Source organism: Coregonus lavaretus, assembly GCF_964263955.1.
Source record: "Coregonus lavaretus genome assembly, contig: HAP1_SCAFFOLD_845, whole genome shotgun sequence".
Classification (NCBI taxonomy): domain Eukaryota; kingdom Metazoa; phylum Chordata; class Actinopteri; order Salmoniformes; family Salmonidae; genus Coregonus; species Coregonus lavaretus.
The window spans coordinates 26,273-46,110 of NW_028159510.1; the positions used below are offsets into that span (position 1 = coordinate 26,273).

A 19,838-nucleotide genomic window follows, 5' to 3' on the forward strand; every position below is an offset into this window, starting at 1 on the left:
AACCACGTCTGTATAACAATTCAATAAGGATGAGACGGGAGACAGGAATCAGTTCAACCATTTATCTGGAACGTGATCATCTCAACACATACAAACCCCCATGATGCTCTGCAGCACAACCCCAATATACAACAAATACATAAGTAAATGGACACAAAACAAAACTCAGAGGAATTTAAATGTTCATTTCTAGAAAGTAGAGCCATGGGATAGGGTCAGAAAGGTCAGTATGTTTGATAACTGGTTACAGAGGTGACATAAAAAGCAAAAGGTCCATTATAACACAGTGAAGTAGAGGTGGGAGCTAAAAGCAGACATGGACAGTGAGACGGTGTGAGGAGGTCAGGGGTGAAACACTAGATCAGGACAGGTAGAAATGGCAGGGCTGGAAATAGACACAGAGACACATTCTGATCATGGCTCAGACCTGACCTGAGACACCCAAACAGAAGATGCCATAGCAAAGTCCTGTCCAGTAGGCTATATAGGATTTCCTTTCATCAAAATCCAACACAAGGAAATGTGTCCAGTGTGTGTGTGTGTGTGTCCAGTATGTGTGTGTGTGTCCAGTGTGTGTGTGTGTGTGTGTGTCTAGTGTGTGTGTGTGTGTGTGTTCAGTGTGTGTGTCCAGTGTGTGTGTGTGTGTGTGTGTGCAGTGTGTGTGTGTGTGTGTGTGTGTGTGTGTGTGTGTGTCCGGTGTGTGTGTGTGTGTGTGATTGTCCTGCGTGTGTGTGTCCAGTGTGTGTGTGTGTGTGTGTGTGTCCAGTGTGTGTGTGTGTCCAGTGTGTGTTTGTCCTGTGTGTGTGTGTTTGTGTGTGTGTGTGTGTGTCCAGTGTGTGTGTTCAGTGTGTGTGTGTGTACAGTGTGTGTCTAGTGTATGTGTGTGTGTGTCCAGTGTATGTGTGTGTGTGTGTCCAGTGTGTGTGGTTGTCCAGTGTGTGTGTGTGTGTGTATGTGTGTGTGTGTGTGTGTGTTTGTGTGTGTCTAGTGTGTGTGTGTTTGTCCAGTGTATATGCGTGTGTGTGTCCGGTGAGTGTGTGTGTGTCCAGTGTGTGTGTGTGTCCAGTGTGAGTGTGTGTCCAGTGTGTGTCCAGTGTGTGTGTGTGTCCAGTGTGTGTGTCCATTGTGTGTGTGTGTCCATTGTGTGTGTCCAGTGTGTGTGTGTGTGTGTTTGTGTGTGTCCAGTGTGTGTGTGTGTGTGTGTCCAGTGTATGTTTGTGTGTGTGTGTGTGTGTGTGTGTCCAGTGTGAGTGTGTCCAGTGTGTGTGTTTGTCCAGTGTGTGTGTTTGTCCAGTGTGTGTGTGTCCAATGTGTGTGTGTCCAGTGTTTGTGTGTGTCCAATGTGTGTGTGTGTGTGTGTGTACAGTGTGAGTGTGTCCAGTGTGTGTGTGTGTGTGTGTGTGTACAGTGTGAGTGTGTCCAGTGTGTGTGTGTGTGTGTGTGTATGTCCAGTGTGAGTGTAACCAGTGTGTGTGATTGTGTGTGTGTGTGTGTGTGTCCAGTGTGTGTGTTCAGTGTGTGTGTGTGTGTCCAATGTGTGTGTGTCCAGTGTGTGTGTGTGTGTACAGTGTGAGTGTATCCAGTGTGTGTGTTTGTCCAGTGTGAATGTGTCTAGTGTGTGTGTGTCCAGTGTGTGTGTGTTTGTGTGTGTGTGTGTCCAGTGTGTGTGTTCAGTGTGTGTGTGTGTGTCCAGTGTGTGTGTGTGTGTATGTCCAGTGTGAGTGTGTCCAGTGTGTGTGTTTGTCCAGTGTGTGTGTGTGTATGTGTGTGTGTTTGTGTGTGTCCAGTGTGTGTGTGTGTGTGTGTCCAGTGTGTGAGTGTGTGTGTGTGTGTCCGGTGTGTGTGTGTGTGTCCAGTGTGTGTGTGTGTCCAGTGTGTGTGTGTGTGTCTAGTGTGTGTGTGTTTGTGTCCAGTGTGTGTGTGTATGTCCAGTGTGACTGTGTCCAGTGTGTGTGTTTGTCCAGTGTGTGTGTGTGTGTGTTTGTGTGTGTGTGTGTGTTTGTGTGTGTCCAGTGTGTGTATGTGTTTGCGTGTGTACAGTGTGTGTTTGTGTCCAGTGTGTGTGTGTCCAGTGTGTGTGTTAAGTGTGTGTGTGTGTGTGTGTCTAGTATGTGTATGTGTGTGTGTGTGTGTGTGTCCAGTGTATTTGTGTGTGTGTGTCATGTGTGTGTGTTTGTCCAGTGTGTGTGTGTCCAATGTGTGTTTGTGTCCAGTATGTGTGTGTGTCCAGTGTGTGTGTGTCCAGTGTGTGTGTGTCCAGTGTGTGTGTGTGTGTGTGTGTTTGTGTGTGTCCAGTGTGTGTGTGTGTGTGTGTTTCCAGTGTGTGTGTGTGTGTGTGTGTTTGTGTGTGTCCAGTGTGTGTGTGTGTCCAGTGTGTGTGTGTACAGTGTGTGTGTGTGTGTGTGTCTAGTGTGTGTGTGTGTGTGTGTGTCCAGTGTGTGTATTTGTCCAGTGTGTGTGTGTGTTTGTGTGTGTCCAGTGTGTGTGTGTGTGTGTGTGTTTGTGTGTGTCCAGTGTGTGTGTGTGTGTGCGTGTCCAGTGTGTGTGTGTGTGTGTCAGTGTTACCATGGTTATTATTTACAGGGACACTGAGGAGTCAACATGAACCCTAAACCCTGGATAGAGGGGCTCAGTGAATGTGGAGTGGAATGTGTTCAGGTGGGTCAGTGTGTCAGAGGAGACTCTGTAGAAGGACAGAGTGCCGGCTGGCCAGTCCAGATACACTCCTACTCTGTGGGGTCTGGAGGAGCGGACGTCTATGGTAGTGGACTTATTATTGTGCCAGGCAGAGTAACTGTTGTCAGAGCAGATCAGACTCCAGGACTTGTCATTGTTTCCAAGCCAACAGTCATCACCCCTTCCTCTCCTGCTGATTCCTTTATATGTCACTCCTATACCAGCCCTGATCCCACTCCACTCTACCTCCCAGTAACAGCGCCCAGTCAGACCCTCTCTACACAGCACCTGTTCCCAGTCCTCAAATCTCTCTTGGTGATCAGGATACGGCTGCTCCTCTCTCCTCCTCCATGTCACCTTTCTGTTCTCCTCAGACAGAGAGAGGAGTCTGTTTACTGTGTTTGGGTCCAGTGTGAGATCACAGACATCTGATGGATGAAACCAAACACAATATTAGAAATCATCATCATCCTGAACACACACACACACTGAACACACACACACACACACACACACACACACACAAACACACACATCCTGAACACACACACACACACACACACACACACACACACACACACACACACACACACACACACACACACACACACACTGGACACACACACACATCCTGAACACACACACACACACACACTGAACACACACACTAGACACACACACACATCCTGAACACACACACACACACACACTGAACACACACACTAGACACACACACACATCCTGAACACACACACACACCCTGAACACACACACACACACACACTGGACACACACACACATCCTGAACATACACACACACACACACTGAACACACACACTGGACACACACACACATCCTGAACACACACACACACACACACACAATGGACACACACACACACACACCCTGAACACACACAAACACACACTGGACACACACACACACATCCTGAACACACACACACACACACACACACACACACACAAACACACACACTGGACACACACACACATCCTGCACGCACACACACACACACACTGGACACACACACACATCCTGAACACACACACACACACACACTCTGAACACACACACCCTGAACACACACACACACTGGACACACACAAACACACATCCTGAACATACACACACACACACACTGAACACACACACTGGACACACACACACATCCTGCACGCACACACACACACACACTGGACACACACACACATCCTGAACACACACACACACACACACTCTGAACACACACACCCTGAACACACACACACACTGGACACACACAAACACACATCCTGAACAAACACACACCCTGAACACACACACCCTGAACACACACACACCTGTATGCATGCAAGCATGAAAACACACACACACATTTCTAATGTAACAGGAACACGCCACACACACACACACACACACATTGTCAAAGCAACTCTTTGTAAACTTTGGTGTCCCTGATTTGTGCTTCTGTAGAACTACAGCTGATATTTAATATGACCAAGTAAGTAATGATGGTGGTCTTTGACTTTGACTTCACTTGAATTAAGACTTATTCTTAGTCATATTCTTCAAAGCAGTCAACACTCACATTTTCTAAGTCCAGGTTTCATTGTGTTCTCTCCACCATGTTCCACACTGTAGCGGTAAGCAGAAGAACAGACAGTCATTGAGGGATACACCTGAACTCACACACACACACGCACTGGACACACACACACACACACACACACACACACACACACACACACACACACACAAACACACACTCTCAGCATATAACTTTGTCCAAGTGTGTGTGTGTCCAGTGAGTGTGTGTGTGTGTGTATCCAGTGTGTGTGTGTGTCCAGTGAGTGTGTGTGTGTGTGTGTGTGTGTGTGTGTTTGTGTCCAGTTTGTGTGTGTGTGTGTGTGGGTCCAGTGTGTATGTGTGAATGTGTATGTGTCTAGTGTGTGTGTGTTTGTCCAGTGTGTGTGTTTGTCCATTGTGTGTGTGTGTGTCCAGTGTGTGTGTGTGTGTCCAGTGTGTGTCCAGTGTGTGTGTGTGTGTGTCCAGTGTGTGTGTGTGTCCAGTGTGTGTGTGTGTCCAGTGTGTGTGTGTGTGTGTCCAGTGTGAGTGTGTGTGTGTGTCCAGTGTGTGTATGTGTCTAGTGTGTGTGTGTGTCCAGTGTGTGTGTGTGTGTGTCTGTTTGTCCAGTGTGTGTGTGTGTGTCCAGTGTGTGTGTGTGTGTCCAGTATGAGTGTGTGTGTGTGTGTCTAGTGTGTGTGTGTGTCCAACGTGTGTGTGTGTGTGTCCAGTGTGTGTGTGTGTTCAGTGTGTGTGTGTGTCCAGTGCGTGTGTGTGTGTGTGTGTGTATGTGTCCAGTGTGTGTGTGTGTGTGTGTGTGTGTGTGTGTATGTGTCCAGTGTGTGTGTGTGTGTGTGTGTCTGTCCAGTGTGTGTGTTTGTACACACACACACTGGACACACACACACACTGGAACCACACACATACACACGCTGGACACACACACACACACAATGGACACACACAAACACTGGACACACACACACACTAGACACACACACACACACACACACTCACACTGGACACACACACACACACTGGACACACACACACACTGGACAAACAAACACACACACACAAACACACACACTGGACCCACACACACAGGACACACACACACAGGACACACACACACACACAGGACACACACACACAGGACACACACACACACAGGACACACACACACACACACTGGACACACACTGGACACACACACACACACTGGACACACACACACACAATGGACAAACACACACACTGGACACACACAGTCTTTATATAACAAGGTGTGTGTGTGACAGCATATAACTTAGTCCAAGTGGTGGTCAGAATGTTTGTCTTAACTAGCCTGATAACTCCAACATGTCTGATATGAACATTGACATAAACCCTCTACATACTTGAGTTTCTCCAGTCTGCAGTGTGGATCCTCCAGTCCAGCAGAGAGCAGTCTGACTCCTGAGTCTCCTGGGTGATTGTAGCTCAGGTCCAGCTCTCTCAGGTGTGAGGGGTTTGACCTCAGAGCTGAGATCAGAGAAGCACAGCCTTCCTCCGTGACTAGACAGCCTGACAGCCTGCAAAGAGTCAAATCATATTAAAACCACACTGCTATTCTTTGGTGGTGAAAATAGTGGCAGTATATTTTTTCTACATATTAAGATACATCAGTGTCCTGAAACCTGCCATATCTATTCATAAATTAATGTATCATTATTAGAAATTATCAAAATATTGCTTGTAGAGAGAAACATGTATAGTACAAATATTTGAGTAGACTGACCAGAGCAGTTTAAAAAGCAGTATCAGTCAAAAGACAGACAGTGAGGTATCAGATTTAGATTGTATTGAGTATACAGTCCACACCATATCTATTTTGACAGTGAAGCTAACATTTTAAATGTGGCTCTATACTTCAGCATTTTGGATTTGAGATCAAATGTTTCATATGAGGTGACAGTATATAATGTCACCTTTTATTTGAGGGTATTTTCATACATATCTGTTTCTGTCACGCCCTGGCTCTGGGGACTATGTTATGTTGAGCCAGGGTGTGTAAGTCTATGTTTTGTAATTCTATGTTGGCCTGAGTGACTCCCAATCAGAGACAACGAGTGTCAGCTGGTTGTCTCTGATTGGGAGCCATATTTTACTATCGGTCTTTTCACTTTGTGTTGTGGTTTCTTGTTCCTTTTGGTTTGTGTATCTAAGGACTTCACGTTTCGTTCTTTGTTTTGATCGTGTGATCTAAAAAATAAATATAAATATGTTCACCCGCAACGCTGCGCCTTGGTCTCCCTCCTTAAGCGATCGTGACAGAAGAAACCACCTCAACTGGACCAAGCAGCGAGTCGAGGAGCCATCGCCAGGGAAAGCGCTGGCAGATCTCCGTGGCAGCTTCGACTGGGTCAAGCCCATTGAGGAGCTGAGTGACGAGGGTTGGAGACAGAGGAGCGAGAGGTGGGCGAAAATGATGGAGGCCTGGTCCACGGGGAGGAGAGAACCCCAGAAATTTTTTAGGGGGGGGCTCACGACGTCGGACCAGCAGGAGGCCGCGATAGAGCGGCCCAGTGGGTTGCCGGAGGAGGCCGCCGGGTTACGGGGGCCACTGGTCGAAGAGGGGATGGAGGAAGTAGAGGCACGGCGAGAGGTACTGGCGTGTGTTGCCAGTCCGGTCCGGCCCGTTCCAGATCCCGGTGTAGGGCCAGTGGTGTGTGTCCCCAGTACAGTCCGGCCCATCCAAGCTCCCCGCACCAAGCCAGTGGTGTGCGTCGTCAGCCCTGTCCGGCCCGTTCCTGCTCTCCGCACCAAGTCTGTGGTGCGCGTCGCCAGCCCTGTCAGGCCCGTGCCTGCTCTCCGCACCAAGTCTATGGTGCGTTTCGTCAGCCCTGTCCGGCCCGTTCCTGCTCTCCGCACCAAGTCTGTGGTGCGCGTAGCCAGCCCAGTCCGGCCCATCCAAGCTCCCCGCACCAGGTCAGTGGTGCGCGTCGCCAGCCCAGTCCGGCCCATCCAAGCTCCCCGCACCAGGTCAGTGGTGCGCGTCGTCAGCCCGGTCCGGCTCATTCCTGCTCCCCGCACCAAGTCAGGGGTGCGCTTCGTCAGCCCGGTCCGGCCTGTTCCTCCTCCACGCATCAAGCCAGGGGTGTGCGTCGTCAGTCCAGCACAACCCGTGCCTGGGTCATGTCCGGAGCCGGATCCGCCGCCGAGGCGGAGTGCCCACCCGGTCCCTCCCCTGTTGTGGTTGTTTGGCGCGGCCGGAGTCCGCGCCTTTGGGGGGGGGTACTGTCACGCCCTGGCTCTGGGGACTATGTTATGTTGAGCCAGGGTGTGTAAGTCTATGTTTTGTAATTCTATGTTGGCCTGAGTGACTCCCAATCAGAGACAACGAGTGTCAGCTGGTTGTCTCTGATTGGGAGCCATATTTTACTATCGGTCTTTTCACTTTGTGTTGTGGTTTCTTGTTCCTTTTGGTTTGTGTATCTAAGGACTTCACGTTTCGTTCTTTGTTTTGATCGTGTGATCTAAAAAATAAATATAAATATGTTCACCCGCAACGCTGCGCCTTGGTCTCCCTCCTTAAGCGATCGTGACAGTTTCACCGTTTAGAAATGAAAGCACTTTATGTAGCCCCCCATTAGATGAAGTCAAAAGTATTCTGACCATTTCACTTACAGTGTATTAAAGTAGTCAAAAGTTTAGTATTTGGTCCCAAACTCGTTGGTTGCATTTGCAGTTTGTTTTGGTTGTGTTTTGGGTTATGTTTTGCCCAATAGTAACTGAATGGTGGATGATGACTGGAGTAATTTTCTGTCTAAGTGAGTAGATAACATGTTTCTAAACACTACTAAAGTAATCCTGATGATGCCATGATTAATACAAATCATGAATGAATCATGAATAATAATGAGTGAGAAAGTTACAGAGGCTACAACAAAACATGCTAACCTCTCACCATTACCAATAACAGAGGGGGTCTGATCCTTGTTCTTCTGTAACTTTCTCATTCATAATCATTCACCATTCATTCATGATTATTCATAATCATGGTAGCATCCACATGAATGTAGAAGTGTTCAGAAACATCTTCTATTCTTACTGACAATACAAGTGAAGTGACTCCAAAATGACAGGACATTATTCATCATTCAGTTTCTATTAGGAAAAACATCATCCAAAACACAACTAAAAAAACTGCAAATGCATTCAACAAGTTTGTAGAATCACAAGCTTGATGTAATCACTGTGGGTAAGGAATATGGGACCAAATACTAAACTTTTGACTAAATGAATTTGTCCAAATAAATTAGACTTCTTCAAATGGGAGAACTAGATACGTAAAGTGCTTTCGTATCTAAACAGTAACACAGATATGTATGAAAAACGTCAAATAAACAGTGACATTATATACTGTCACCTAATATGAAACATTCTATCTCAAATCCAAAATGCTGGAGCATAGTACCAAATGTAAAACTGTAAGCTTCACTGTCCAAACATATATGGTGTGGACTATGTGTGCCTGGTAAACACATGTGGATCTGGTGAACAGTTATCACTTGTTGACCAACTACAGGAATACTGACCTCAGAGTCTCCAGTTTACAGTGGGGATTCCCCAGTTCAGCAGAGAGCAGCTTCACTCCTGAATCCTTCAGGTCATTGTTACTCAGATCCAGCTCTCTCAGGTGTGAGGGGTTTGACTTCAGAGCTGAGACCAGAGAAGCACAGCCTTTCTCTGTGACTCCACAGCCTGACAGCCTGACAGAGAGATCATCATGATTTCAGAAACACACTGTTAATTTAACACCAGTAGTGTAGAAGGACAATGGCAGATGCATTTGGTTTATTCTCTCAAACAACATAAAGATTCATCTTCCGTCTCCTAGAATTGTATGGTCATATTGTTATACTAATGTGAACATCAATGCATTGATTCAGTAAGTTTTTCAATGTAATACTATATATTATATACATATTATAATACATTTATTTCTCTAAACTTAATATTTCTTCCTGATGATTAGTACTTAAATGTCATTTTATGTACTCACAGAGCAGCTCTGGAGGCTTTGACCACTTCAAGCAGCCTCAGAAGACCTTCCTCTGATCTGGAGTATTTCTTCAGGTCAAACACATCCAGCTCCTTTTCTGAAGTCAGCAACACAAAGACCAGAGCTGACCACTGTGCAGGTGACAGTTTGGCTTCTGAGAGACTTCCTGATCTCAGGTATCTTTGGATCTCCTCCACTAGAGAATGGTCATTCAGTTCATTCAGACAGTGGAACAGATTGATGCACCTCTCTGGAGAGGGATTCTCCCTGATCTTCTCCTTGATGTACTTGACTGTTTCTTCATGGCTCTGTGAGCTGCTTCTTGTCTTTGTCAGTAGACCTCGTAAGTGCTTCTGATTGGACTCCAGTGAGAGGCCCAGAAGGAAGCGGAGGAACAGGTCCAGGTTTCCTGTCTCACTTTGTAAGGCTTTATCCACAGCACTCTTGTAGACAGTAACTTCAGTAACTTGATGTTCGGCCATTAGATTCTCATTGTTGTTGATGAATGACAGGAACACATATACAGCAGCCAGAAACTCCTGAATGCTCAGATGCACGAAGCAGTACACCTTGTCCTGGTACAGCCCACATTCCTCTTTAAAGATCTGTGTGCACAATCCTGAGTACACTGAGGCTTCATTGACATCAATGCCAGCCTCTTTCAGATCTTCTTCATAGAAAATCAGATTGCCCTCAACAAGCTGTTGAAAAGCCAGTTTTCCCAGTGACAGAATTCTCTCTATATTCCAGTGTGGAACTGTCTCTTCTTTCCCAAGATACTTTTCATTCTTCTGTTTGCAATGAAACACCACAAGGTGTATGAACATCTCAGTCAGAGTCTTGGGCATCTCTTCTCTCTTGTCTGTACTCAATATGTGTTCAAGGACTGTTGCAGAAATCCAACAGAAGACTGGAATGTGGCACATGATGTGGAGGCTCCTTGATGTCTTTATGTGTGAGATGATTCTGCTGGCCAGGTCCTCATCACTGAATCTCTTCCTGAAGTACTCCTCCTTCTGTGGGTCATTGAACCCTCGTACCTCTGTCACCTGGTCAACACACACTGAAGGGATCTGATTGGCTGCTGCAGGTCGGGTAGTTATCCAGAGGAGAGCAGAGGGAAGCAGATTTCCCTTGATGAGATTTGTCAGCAGAACATCCACTGAGGTTGACTCTGTGACGTCCCAACAGATCTTGTTCTTCTGGAAGTCTAGGGGCAGTCGGCACTCATCCAGACCATCAAAGATGAACAGAACCTTGTACTTGTCGTAGTTGGAGATTCTTGATTCTTTGGTTTCCATTGAGAAGTGATTGAGAAGTTCAATGAAAGTGTGTTTTTCCCTGTTCATCAAATTCAGCTCCCGGAAAGGGAATGAAAATACAAATTGGACATCCTGATTTGCTTTTCCATCAGCCCAGTCCAGAATGAACTTCTGCACAGAGACTGTTTTTCCAATGCCAGCGACTCCCTTTGTCAGCACAGTTCTGATACGTTTGTCTTGTCCAGTTAAGGGTTTGAAGATGTCGTTACATTTGATTGCAGTCTCTGGTCTTGCTTGTTTCCTGGTTGTTGTCTCAATCTGTCTCAGCTCATGTTCATTATTGACCTCTCCTGTTCCACCCTCTGTGATGTAGAGCTCTGTGTAGATCTTATTGAGAAGTGTTGGGTTTCCTTGTTTAGCGATCCCCTCAAATACACATTGAAACTTCTTCTTTAGATTAGATTTGAGTTCACGTTGGCAAATCACAGCAAGCTCATCTGAATGAAGAAATATATATTAAGGATATAAGGATATTAATATTACGTCTGTTTTAATGCCTACAGTATTCTAGGACTGTTATACATTTTTTAATTATAATCATTTCTTCGTTTAACTGTCTGTGTAAATAAAATTGTATTTCTCTCTCTCTCTCTCTCTCTCTCTCTCTCTCTCTCTCTCTCTCTCTCTCTCTCTCTCTCTCTCTCTCTCTCTCTCTCTCTCTCTCTCTCTCTCTCTCTCTCTCTCTCTCTCTCTCTCTCTCTCTCTCTCTCTCTCTCTCTCTCTCTCTCTCTCTCTCTCTCTCTCTCTCTCTCTCTCTACAAAACAACAACACAACACAGCACATCCCTGCTGCTACTTGATGAGGTCACTAGGTGTTGTGTTAAGGCTGCTACAATATCATTGAGTTACACAGCTACTTTAGCTGTACTTTAGCTACAGCTTTTAAATGTTCTAAAACAGCATTCAACATGAGGCAGACAGCTCTTACTTTTCTCCAGTGTGTCAGCAAGCTCCTTCTGGTTCATTTTCCTCAGGACGTGCAGTGTGATCTTCAGAGCCCCCTCTCTGGCACTGCTCTCCTGCTTCTCATCTGGTTGATGACTCTGTGAAGACTGACCACTGAGAATCTCTGACTCTGATATCTCCTGTTGGTTTCTGTGGACAAAAGATGAGATTACATCTCCTCATCCAGGGAGTACACACACACACACACAGACACACACACACACACACACACACAGACACACACACACACACACACACACACACACAGACACACACACACACACACAGGGAGGGAATGTTGTGTTTGTTTAATATTGTTTTAGGACTATGAACATTGAAAAAAGTATTAGCCTATGGATTATGAAAACAACAAAAAGAAATGGGAAAATGGGAGAGGAGAAATGACTAGAGACAGTGTTGTTTAACTCACTGACCATGACCCATGAGTTCTTCTTACCTTTGTTCACTAGAAAAGTCTCCCTCTCTAAAGGATATAGGATGATGCATAGACCAGTCACTCTTCATGGACACACAGCTGGGTACAGGGGAGGCTGGTCTCTCCTGCTTGATTGGGCTTCAACACAACAGAGACAAACATTACATCTCTCATCTACTCTGAACTCAGATGGGGAAACATAAGAAGAGTTTCACTCCAAAACGCTATATATCCATTTTCAGAAATGTTAGTAAATTAGCTTCTATTGTTTAAAGAAATGATCAAATAAATTGTTGTTTTTTCTCACTATCTAATCATGGCAGGGGGTTGTTCAATATCAGACATGTGTTTCTTTAAAATCGATCACTTAATGGCTTAATTTCAGAGAGACAAATGTTTTTTTTTGCAAAATGCTATATATCTGTCTTACTCTCAGAGAAATAAGTAGTACTGCTAGATTTTACACAGTTAAATGTAATAAATAACTAAATTTTTAATAAAGAACTGTACAAATGATACACTTATGACATCAATATTTAAATATTGTAAAATAATAATTCAATATAGTAATATGAGATCTGTATGTAAAACATTTACATTTGATATTTTAGTCATTTAGCAGATGTTTTTTATCCAGGGTCCGGTTTTCCAAAAGCATCTTAAGGCCAAGTTCATCATTAGAACCTTCGTAGGAGCATTGTTAAATCTCTGAGCTGTTTCCCAAAACCATCGTTATTAACGTTGCACTTGAAAACGCTCATATTCTAACACCTGCCTCAGACCACTTGTAGAACAGCCAAGTGCGTCGTTAGATGCTTTTTTGCCCTCTCGCGTCACTTTATACACAGAAGATCTCCGCTAAACATAGAATCACATGGTTTATCCGTCTCTCTGTGACCGCAGATAAATTCAGAACAAAGTTGACTACAAATACAAAGTTGCCAATGTCTTTGTAATTGATTCAAACAAGGGAAGTACACAAATTATGCTTCAAATGAAAACCGAGATGACTGCATTACAATATAAACAGTAGGCTATAGGCCTATTTCAATCATATTGGAATATATTCCATGTTCAATATATTTAGTTTTATTTTGCTACTTGTAGGCTACTGTCTGTAAATTGTCTCAATATATTTCATGATGTGTAGCCTAACATGTGCCCAATGATGTGCCGAATCTGTGATTTAGTGCATTTTTATTGTGTAAGCATTAGAATAAACTACCTCAATATTTGCAGCTGTAGGTGATAATATCTGTCACGGTTTCGGCCGAGGCTGCTCCTCTTCCTTGGTCGGGCGGACTTCGGCGGTCGTCGTCTCCGGAGTACTAGCTGCCACCGTTCGATGTTTTTTGTTCTTTTGGTTTTGTCTGTGCATAACACCTGTCCCTTATTTGTGTCTTGATTATTCTCCTTATTTAGTTGGTTTGTTTGGGGCAGGTGTTATGCGTGATTGTTATTGTCAGTTTGCCTCCGAGTAGTTCTCTCTCTCGTTTATTTAGTATTTCGAGAGTTCGCACTGCGTGCGCTTTTTCTTGTTTTTCCGCACTGTGTGTTGTGCGTAATTGTTCGTGCCGCCCGGTTGGGTTGGCGACTCATTTTCCCGTGTTGGGATATATATATATACTAAAGTCCGTTGAAGAACCTCCTTGTCCCTGCGCTTGATTCCTGCACTACATCCACACTCAACACTCTGACAGAATCACGCATCATCATGGAATCAGCAGGAGCGACCGCGCCGACCGCCGATCTGGACGAACGGCTTCGTGGTCAGGAGGACCGTATGAACCAGGTGTGTCACGCCCTGGATAGGGTGATGACCACCCTACACCGATGGGAGACCAGCGGGGTGCCCACACCTCCAACCACCGACCCAGCTCCAGCGGTCAGCCCTCAGGGTACATCTCCGGAACCCAGTGGGATTCGGCTCTCGCTCCCGAGGGCGTACGACGGCTCCACCGCCGGGTGTCAAGGGTTCCTGCTGCAGGTGGAGCTCTACCTCGCCACCGTCCACCCGGCGCCCTCGGGACACGAGAGCGTCTCAGCCCTCATCTCCTGTCTCACCGGCAAGGCGTTGGAGTGGGCCAACGCCGAGTGGAGGAGAATGGACGCCGCAACCACGAACTATGCGGAGTTCTCCCGCCGCTTCCGTGCTGTATTCGACCATCCACCAGAGGGGAAGGCGGCGGGGGAGCGTCTGTTCTACCTCCGACAGGGGATGAGGAGCGCACAGGACTTTGCCTTGGAGTTCCGGACCCTAGCGGCTGACGCAGGGTGGAATGAGCGGGCCCATATCGACCATTTCCGCTGCAGCCTCCGGGAGGACGTCCAGCGAGAGTTGGCGTGCAGGGACACGTCGTTGACGTTCGACCAGCTGGTCGACATGGCCATCCGGCTGGATACCCTGCTCGCCACCCGTGGGCGTCCCGGAGGGGGGGGTCTGCCCATTCCACTCTCCAGCACCTCTGAGCCTAGCCCGATGGAGCTCGGAGGTGCTGGCGCTAGGGAACGCAGGAGGAGGAGCCCGAGGGGACCCGGCCCTTGCACCAACTGTGGTCGTGGAGGGCACACTGCGGCTAGGTGCTGGGGCGGGTCCTCCAGGGGAGGAGATGGCAGGTCTAGCATTGGGGGGTCCCCCCAGGTGAGTAGGCGCCCTGCTTACCCAGAGCTTTCTGTCGTGCACCTAACCTTGCCTGTTTGTTTCCCACAGGTTGCACCTCGTTCCCAGCATAAGGCGCTGGTAGATTCAGGCGCAGCTGGGAATTTTATAGATCGCCAGTTCTGTTTAGAGTTAGGGATTCCCCTCCTTCCTGTTGATAAGCCTTTCCCCGTCCATGCCCTAGATAGCCGTCCGTTAGGGTCTGGGTTGATTAGGGAGGTCACAGCACCACTTCAGATGATGGCGCAGGAGGGTCATGAGGAGAGAATTCAGCTTTATCTGATTGACTCTCCTGCGTATCCGGTGGTGCTGGGTCTTCCCTGGTTGATGACTCATGACCCTATTATTGGGTGGCGAGAGAAAGCTCTTAAAGGGTGGTCTGCTCAATGTGAGGGGCGGTGTCTGGGTGTTTCCATAGGGGCGACCTCGGTGGAGAGTCCGAATCTAATGCCAGCACTGCAGATTCCCCCCGAGTATGAGGATTTGGCACTGGCGTTCAGTAAGACTAGGGCTGCGCAGCTGCCGCCTCATAGACGAGGGGATTGTGCGATAGATCTCCAGTCAGGCGCAGCTCTCCCGCGGAGCCATGTGTATCCCTTGTCTCAAGAGGAGAAAAAATCGATGGAGACGTACATCTCTGAGTCTCTTAGACAGGGGTACATACGGCCCTCCGTTTCACCCGTTTCCTCAAGTTTCTTTTTTGTGAAGAAGAAGGATGGAGGTCTGCGGCCGTGTATTGATTACCGCGGTCTCAATCAGATCACAGTGAAGTACAGCTATCCACTTCCTCTGATTGCGACTATGACGGAGTCACTGCACGGCGCGCGGTTCTTTACAAAATTGGATCTTAGGAGCGCATATAACTTGGTGCGCATCCGTAAGGGCGATGAATGGAAGACAGCGTTTAGCACGACTTCCGGGCACTACGAGTATCTAGTCATGCCATATGGGTTGATGAATGCTCCCTCAGTCTTCCAATCCTTCGTTGATGAGATTTTCCGGGACATGCAGGGACAGGGAGTGGTTGTGTACATCGACGACATTCTGGTGTATAGTCCTACCCGTGCTGAGCATGTAGCCCTGGTGCGCCGAGTATTGCGGAGGCTGTTGGAGCATGACCTATATGTCAAGGCAGAGAAATGTCTGTTTTTTCAGAAGTCGGTCTCCTTTCTGGGTTACCAGTTATCTGCGTCAGGGGTGAAGATGGAGGTAGACCGGGTGTCAGCTGTGCGTAATTGGCAAACCCCAACCACTGTGAAGGAGGTGCAACGGTTCTTGGGTTTTGCGAATTACTACCGGAGGTTTATCCGGGGTTTTGGACAGGTGGCAGCTCCCATAACGTCTCTGTTAAAGGGGGGTCCGGTGCGCTTGCGGTGGTCAGCTGAGGCGGACAGGGCATTTGGGAGACTGAAGGACCTGTTTACCTCGGCGCCGGTGTTGGCGCATCCGGATCCCTCTTTACCGTTCCAAGTAGAGGTGGACGCGTCAGAGGCCGGAATAGGGGCCGTTCTTTCCCAGCGTTCTGGTACTCCACCTAAACTCCGTCCCTGTGCGTTCTACTCTAAGAAGCTCAGTCCGGCGGAGCGGAATTATGACGTAGGGGACAGGGAGCTGTTAGCCGTGGTACAGGCCCTAAAGGTGTGGCGGCATTGGCTCGAGGGGGCTCAACACCCTTTCCTCATTCAAACTGACCATCGTAACCTGGAGTACATCCGGGCAGCTAGGAGACTGAATCCTCGCCAGGCTCGTTGGACTATGTTCCTGGCCCGGTTTGTGTTTAAGATCACATACATCCCTGGGTCCCAGAACGGGAAGGCAGATGCTCTGTCCCGGCGGTATGACGCGGAGGAGAGGTCAGTTGAGTCCACGCCCATACTACCGGAGTCTTGTCTGGTTGCTCCGGTGGTGTGGGAGGTTGATGGTGAGATCGAGCGGGCGTTACGCACCGACCCGAGTCCTCCTCAGTGTCCTGTGGGTCGGACGTACGTTCCGCTCGAGATACGCGATCGCCTCATTTGTTGGGCTCACACGTCTCCCTCCTCTGGTCATCCGGGTATCGGCCGGACAGTGCACTGCCTTAGCACGAAGTACTGGTGGCCAACGTTAGCTAGGGATGTGAGGATTTATGTTTCCTCCTGTTCGGTGTGTGCCCAGTGTAAGGCGCCCAGACATTTGCCCAGGGGTAAGTTACAACCCCTGCCTATTCCACAACGACCCTGGTCCCACCTCTCGGTGGATTTTGTTACCGACCTTCCCCCCTCACAGGGAAACACTACCATCCTGGTCGTTGTGGATAGGTTCTCGAAGGCCTGTCGTCTCCTTCCCATGCCGGGTCTACCCACTGCCCTGCAGACCGCGGAGGCTCTGTTCACCCATGTCTTCCGGCATTACGGGGTACCCGAGGATATAGTGTCTGACCGAGGCCCCCAGTTCACCTCGAGAGTGTGGAGGGCATTTATGGAACGGTTGGGGGTGTCGGTAAGCCTTACCTCGGGTTACCACCCGGAAAGTAATGGGCAGGTTGAACGTGTCAACCAGGATGTGGGTAGGTTTCTGAGGTCATACTGTCAGGGCCGGCCGGAGGAGTGGGCGAGATATGTGCCCTGGGCGGAGATGGCACAGAACTCTCTTCGCCACTCCTCCACCCAACTAACCCCGTTTCAGTGTGTGTTGGGGTACCAGCCGGTGCTGGCACCATGGCATGAGAGCCAGATCGAGGCCCCCGCTGTGGATGAGTGGGTAAGGCGCTCGGAGGAGACGTGGGACGCTGCACACGTCCATCTGCAGCGTGCCATACGTCGACAGAAGACGAGCGCCGACCTACACCGCAGTGAGGGGCCAGTGTACGCACCTGGAGATCGAGTCTGGCTCTCAACCAGAAACCTGCCCCTCCGCCTGCCCTGCCGGAAGCTGGGTCGGCGGTTTGTGGGGCCGTTTAAAGTCCTGAGGAGATTGAACGAGGTGAGTTATAGGTTAGAACTACCTGTTGACTACAAAAATATTAACCCCTCGTTCCATGTGTCTCTCCTCAGGCCGGTGGTAGCTGGTCCACTCCAGGACTTTGAGATTGAGGAGACTCCTCCGCCCCCGTTGGACATCGAGGGGGCTCCGGCGTACACCGTGAGGTCCATTCTGGATTCTAGACGCCGGATGGGGGGTCTTCAATATCTCGTGGAGTGGGAGGGGTACGGTCCGGAGGAGCGGTGCTGGGTGCCAAGGAGGGACGTGCTAGACCAGTCCCTACTGACCGATTTCCATCGGGGTCATCCTGCGCGCCCTGCTCCGCGTCGTCCGGGTCGTCCTCGAGCTCCGGGTCGGCGCACGGCTGGAGCCGCGCGTCAAGGGGGGGGTACTGTCACGGTTTCGGCCGAGGCTGCTCCTCTTCCTTGGTCGGGCGGACTTCGGCGGTCGTCGTCTCCGGAGTACTAGCTGCCACCGTTCGATGTTTTTTGTTCTTTTGGTTTTGTCTGTGCATAACACCTGTCCCTTATTTGTGTCTTGATTATTCTCCTTATTTAGTTGGTTTGTTTGGGGCAGGTGTTATGCGTGATTGTTATTGTCAGTTTGCCTCCGAGTAGTTCTCTCTCTCGTTTATTTAGTATTTCGAGAGTTCGCACTGCGTGCGCTTTTTCTTGTTTTTCCGCACTGTGTGTTGTGCGTAATTGTTCGTGCCGCCCGGTTGGGTTGGCGACTCATTTTCCCGTGTTGGGATATATATATATACTAAAGTCCGTTGAAGAACCTCCTTGTCCCTGCGCTTGATTCCTGCACTACATCCACACTCAACACTCTGACAATATCTTTCTAGAAGCTGATCCGTGGTCAGTATTGTGAAATAATTATAATGTTAAGGAAAGATTTTAATGGAGAAAACTGATCCGAGAGCAGCGCTCCCCTTCTTTCGATCCTATCAGTGTCGATACATGCTCCACCGGACGTGACTGATCCAGTTTCTACTTGTCTGCCTGCGGATATGGAACTCTGACCTGTTCAACGGACGTGTGACCTTGTCCCGAACCTGCTGTTTCGACCCTCTCTCTCTCTCTACCACTCCTGCTGTCTCGACCTCTGAATGCTCGGCTATGAAAAGCCAACTGACATATACAGGTTCTGACGTGTTGCAACCTCTATAACCACAGTGATTATTATTTGACCCTGCTGGTCATCTATGAACATTTGAAAATCTTGAAGAACGATCTGGCCTTAATGGCCATATCCTCTTATAATCTCCCCCCAGCACAGCCAGAAGAGGACTGGCCACCCCTCAGAGCCTGGTTCCTCTCTAGGTTTCTTCCTAGGTTCCTGCCTTTCTAGGGAGTTTTTCCTAGCCACCGTGCTTCTACATCTGCATTGCTTGCTATTTGGGGTTTTAGACTGGGTTTCTATATAAGCACTTTGTGACAACTGCTGATGTAAAAAAATATATAATTGTGGTACGCATATGAAGCAGACCAGGCCAGGGTTTAGGGTTTGAGAAAACAAAGAAGTAAAAATGACTTCCTTAGTTGTTAGTATAAAAAAATGTAACTCAGCATTGTTGGTTAAGGGCTCGTAAGTAAGCATTTCACAGTTGATAATGTTTCAGGACTATGAAAATGGAAAAAAGTATTAGCCTATGGATTATGAAAACAACAAAAATAAATGGGAAAATGGGAGAGGAGAAATGATTAGAGACAGTGTTGTTAAACTCACTGACCATGACCCATGAGTTCTTCTTACCTTTGTTCAGTAGAAAAGACTCCCTCTCTAAAGTGTTCAGGAAGATTCATAGACAGGTCACTCTTCATGGACACACAGCTGGGTACAGGGGAGGCTGGTCTCTCCTGCTTGATTGGACTTCAACACAACAGAGACAAACATTACATCTCTCATCTACTCTGAGCTCAGATGGGGAAACAAGAGTTTCATTCCAAAACGCTATATATCCATTTTCAGAAATGTTGGTCAATTAGCTTTTATTGTTTAAATAAATTATTAAACCACTACAAGGCTTTTTAAAGGTGTCTAAAGTGTGTAATTTCCACTTTAAAATGTCAGACTTGATTTTCCCTGATGAAAAATGTATGAACCCCTACAGAAAATATCCCTTAATTATAATCCACATAAAAATGCACATTTGCTATTGCTGCAGGATTATTTTCCTGCTGTGAGAAACTGGGTCAAATGAA

The 19,838-nt window shown here is 47.8% G+C and overlaps 1 protein-coding gene across 1 annotated transcript; it reads right to left on the minus strand.

Moving 5' to 3' along the window:
* Nucleotides 1–54: 54 nt before the first annotated feature.
* LOC311122782 (NLR family CARD domain-containing protein 3-like) lies at nucleotides 55–19,402 on the minus strand. Its single transcript, XM_084197099.1, has 7 exons — nucleotides 19,390–19,402; nucleotides 12,033–12,149; nucleotides 11,559–11,725; nucleotides 9,309–11,067; nucleotides 8,842–9,015; nucleotides 5,662–5,835; nucleotides 55–3,130 (listed from the first exon to the last, which is right to left on the minus strand). The coding sequence occupies exons 2-7, from the start codon at nucleotides 12,098–12,100 to the stop codon at nucleotides 2,578–2,580; spliced, it is 2,895 nt and encodes a 964-aa protein (XP_084053225.1). The 5' UTR covers nucleotides 12,101–12,149; nucleotides 19,390–19,402; the 3' UTR covers nucleotides 55–2,577.
* Nucleotides 19,403–19,838: the final 436 nt, after the last annotated feature.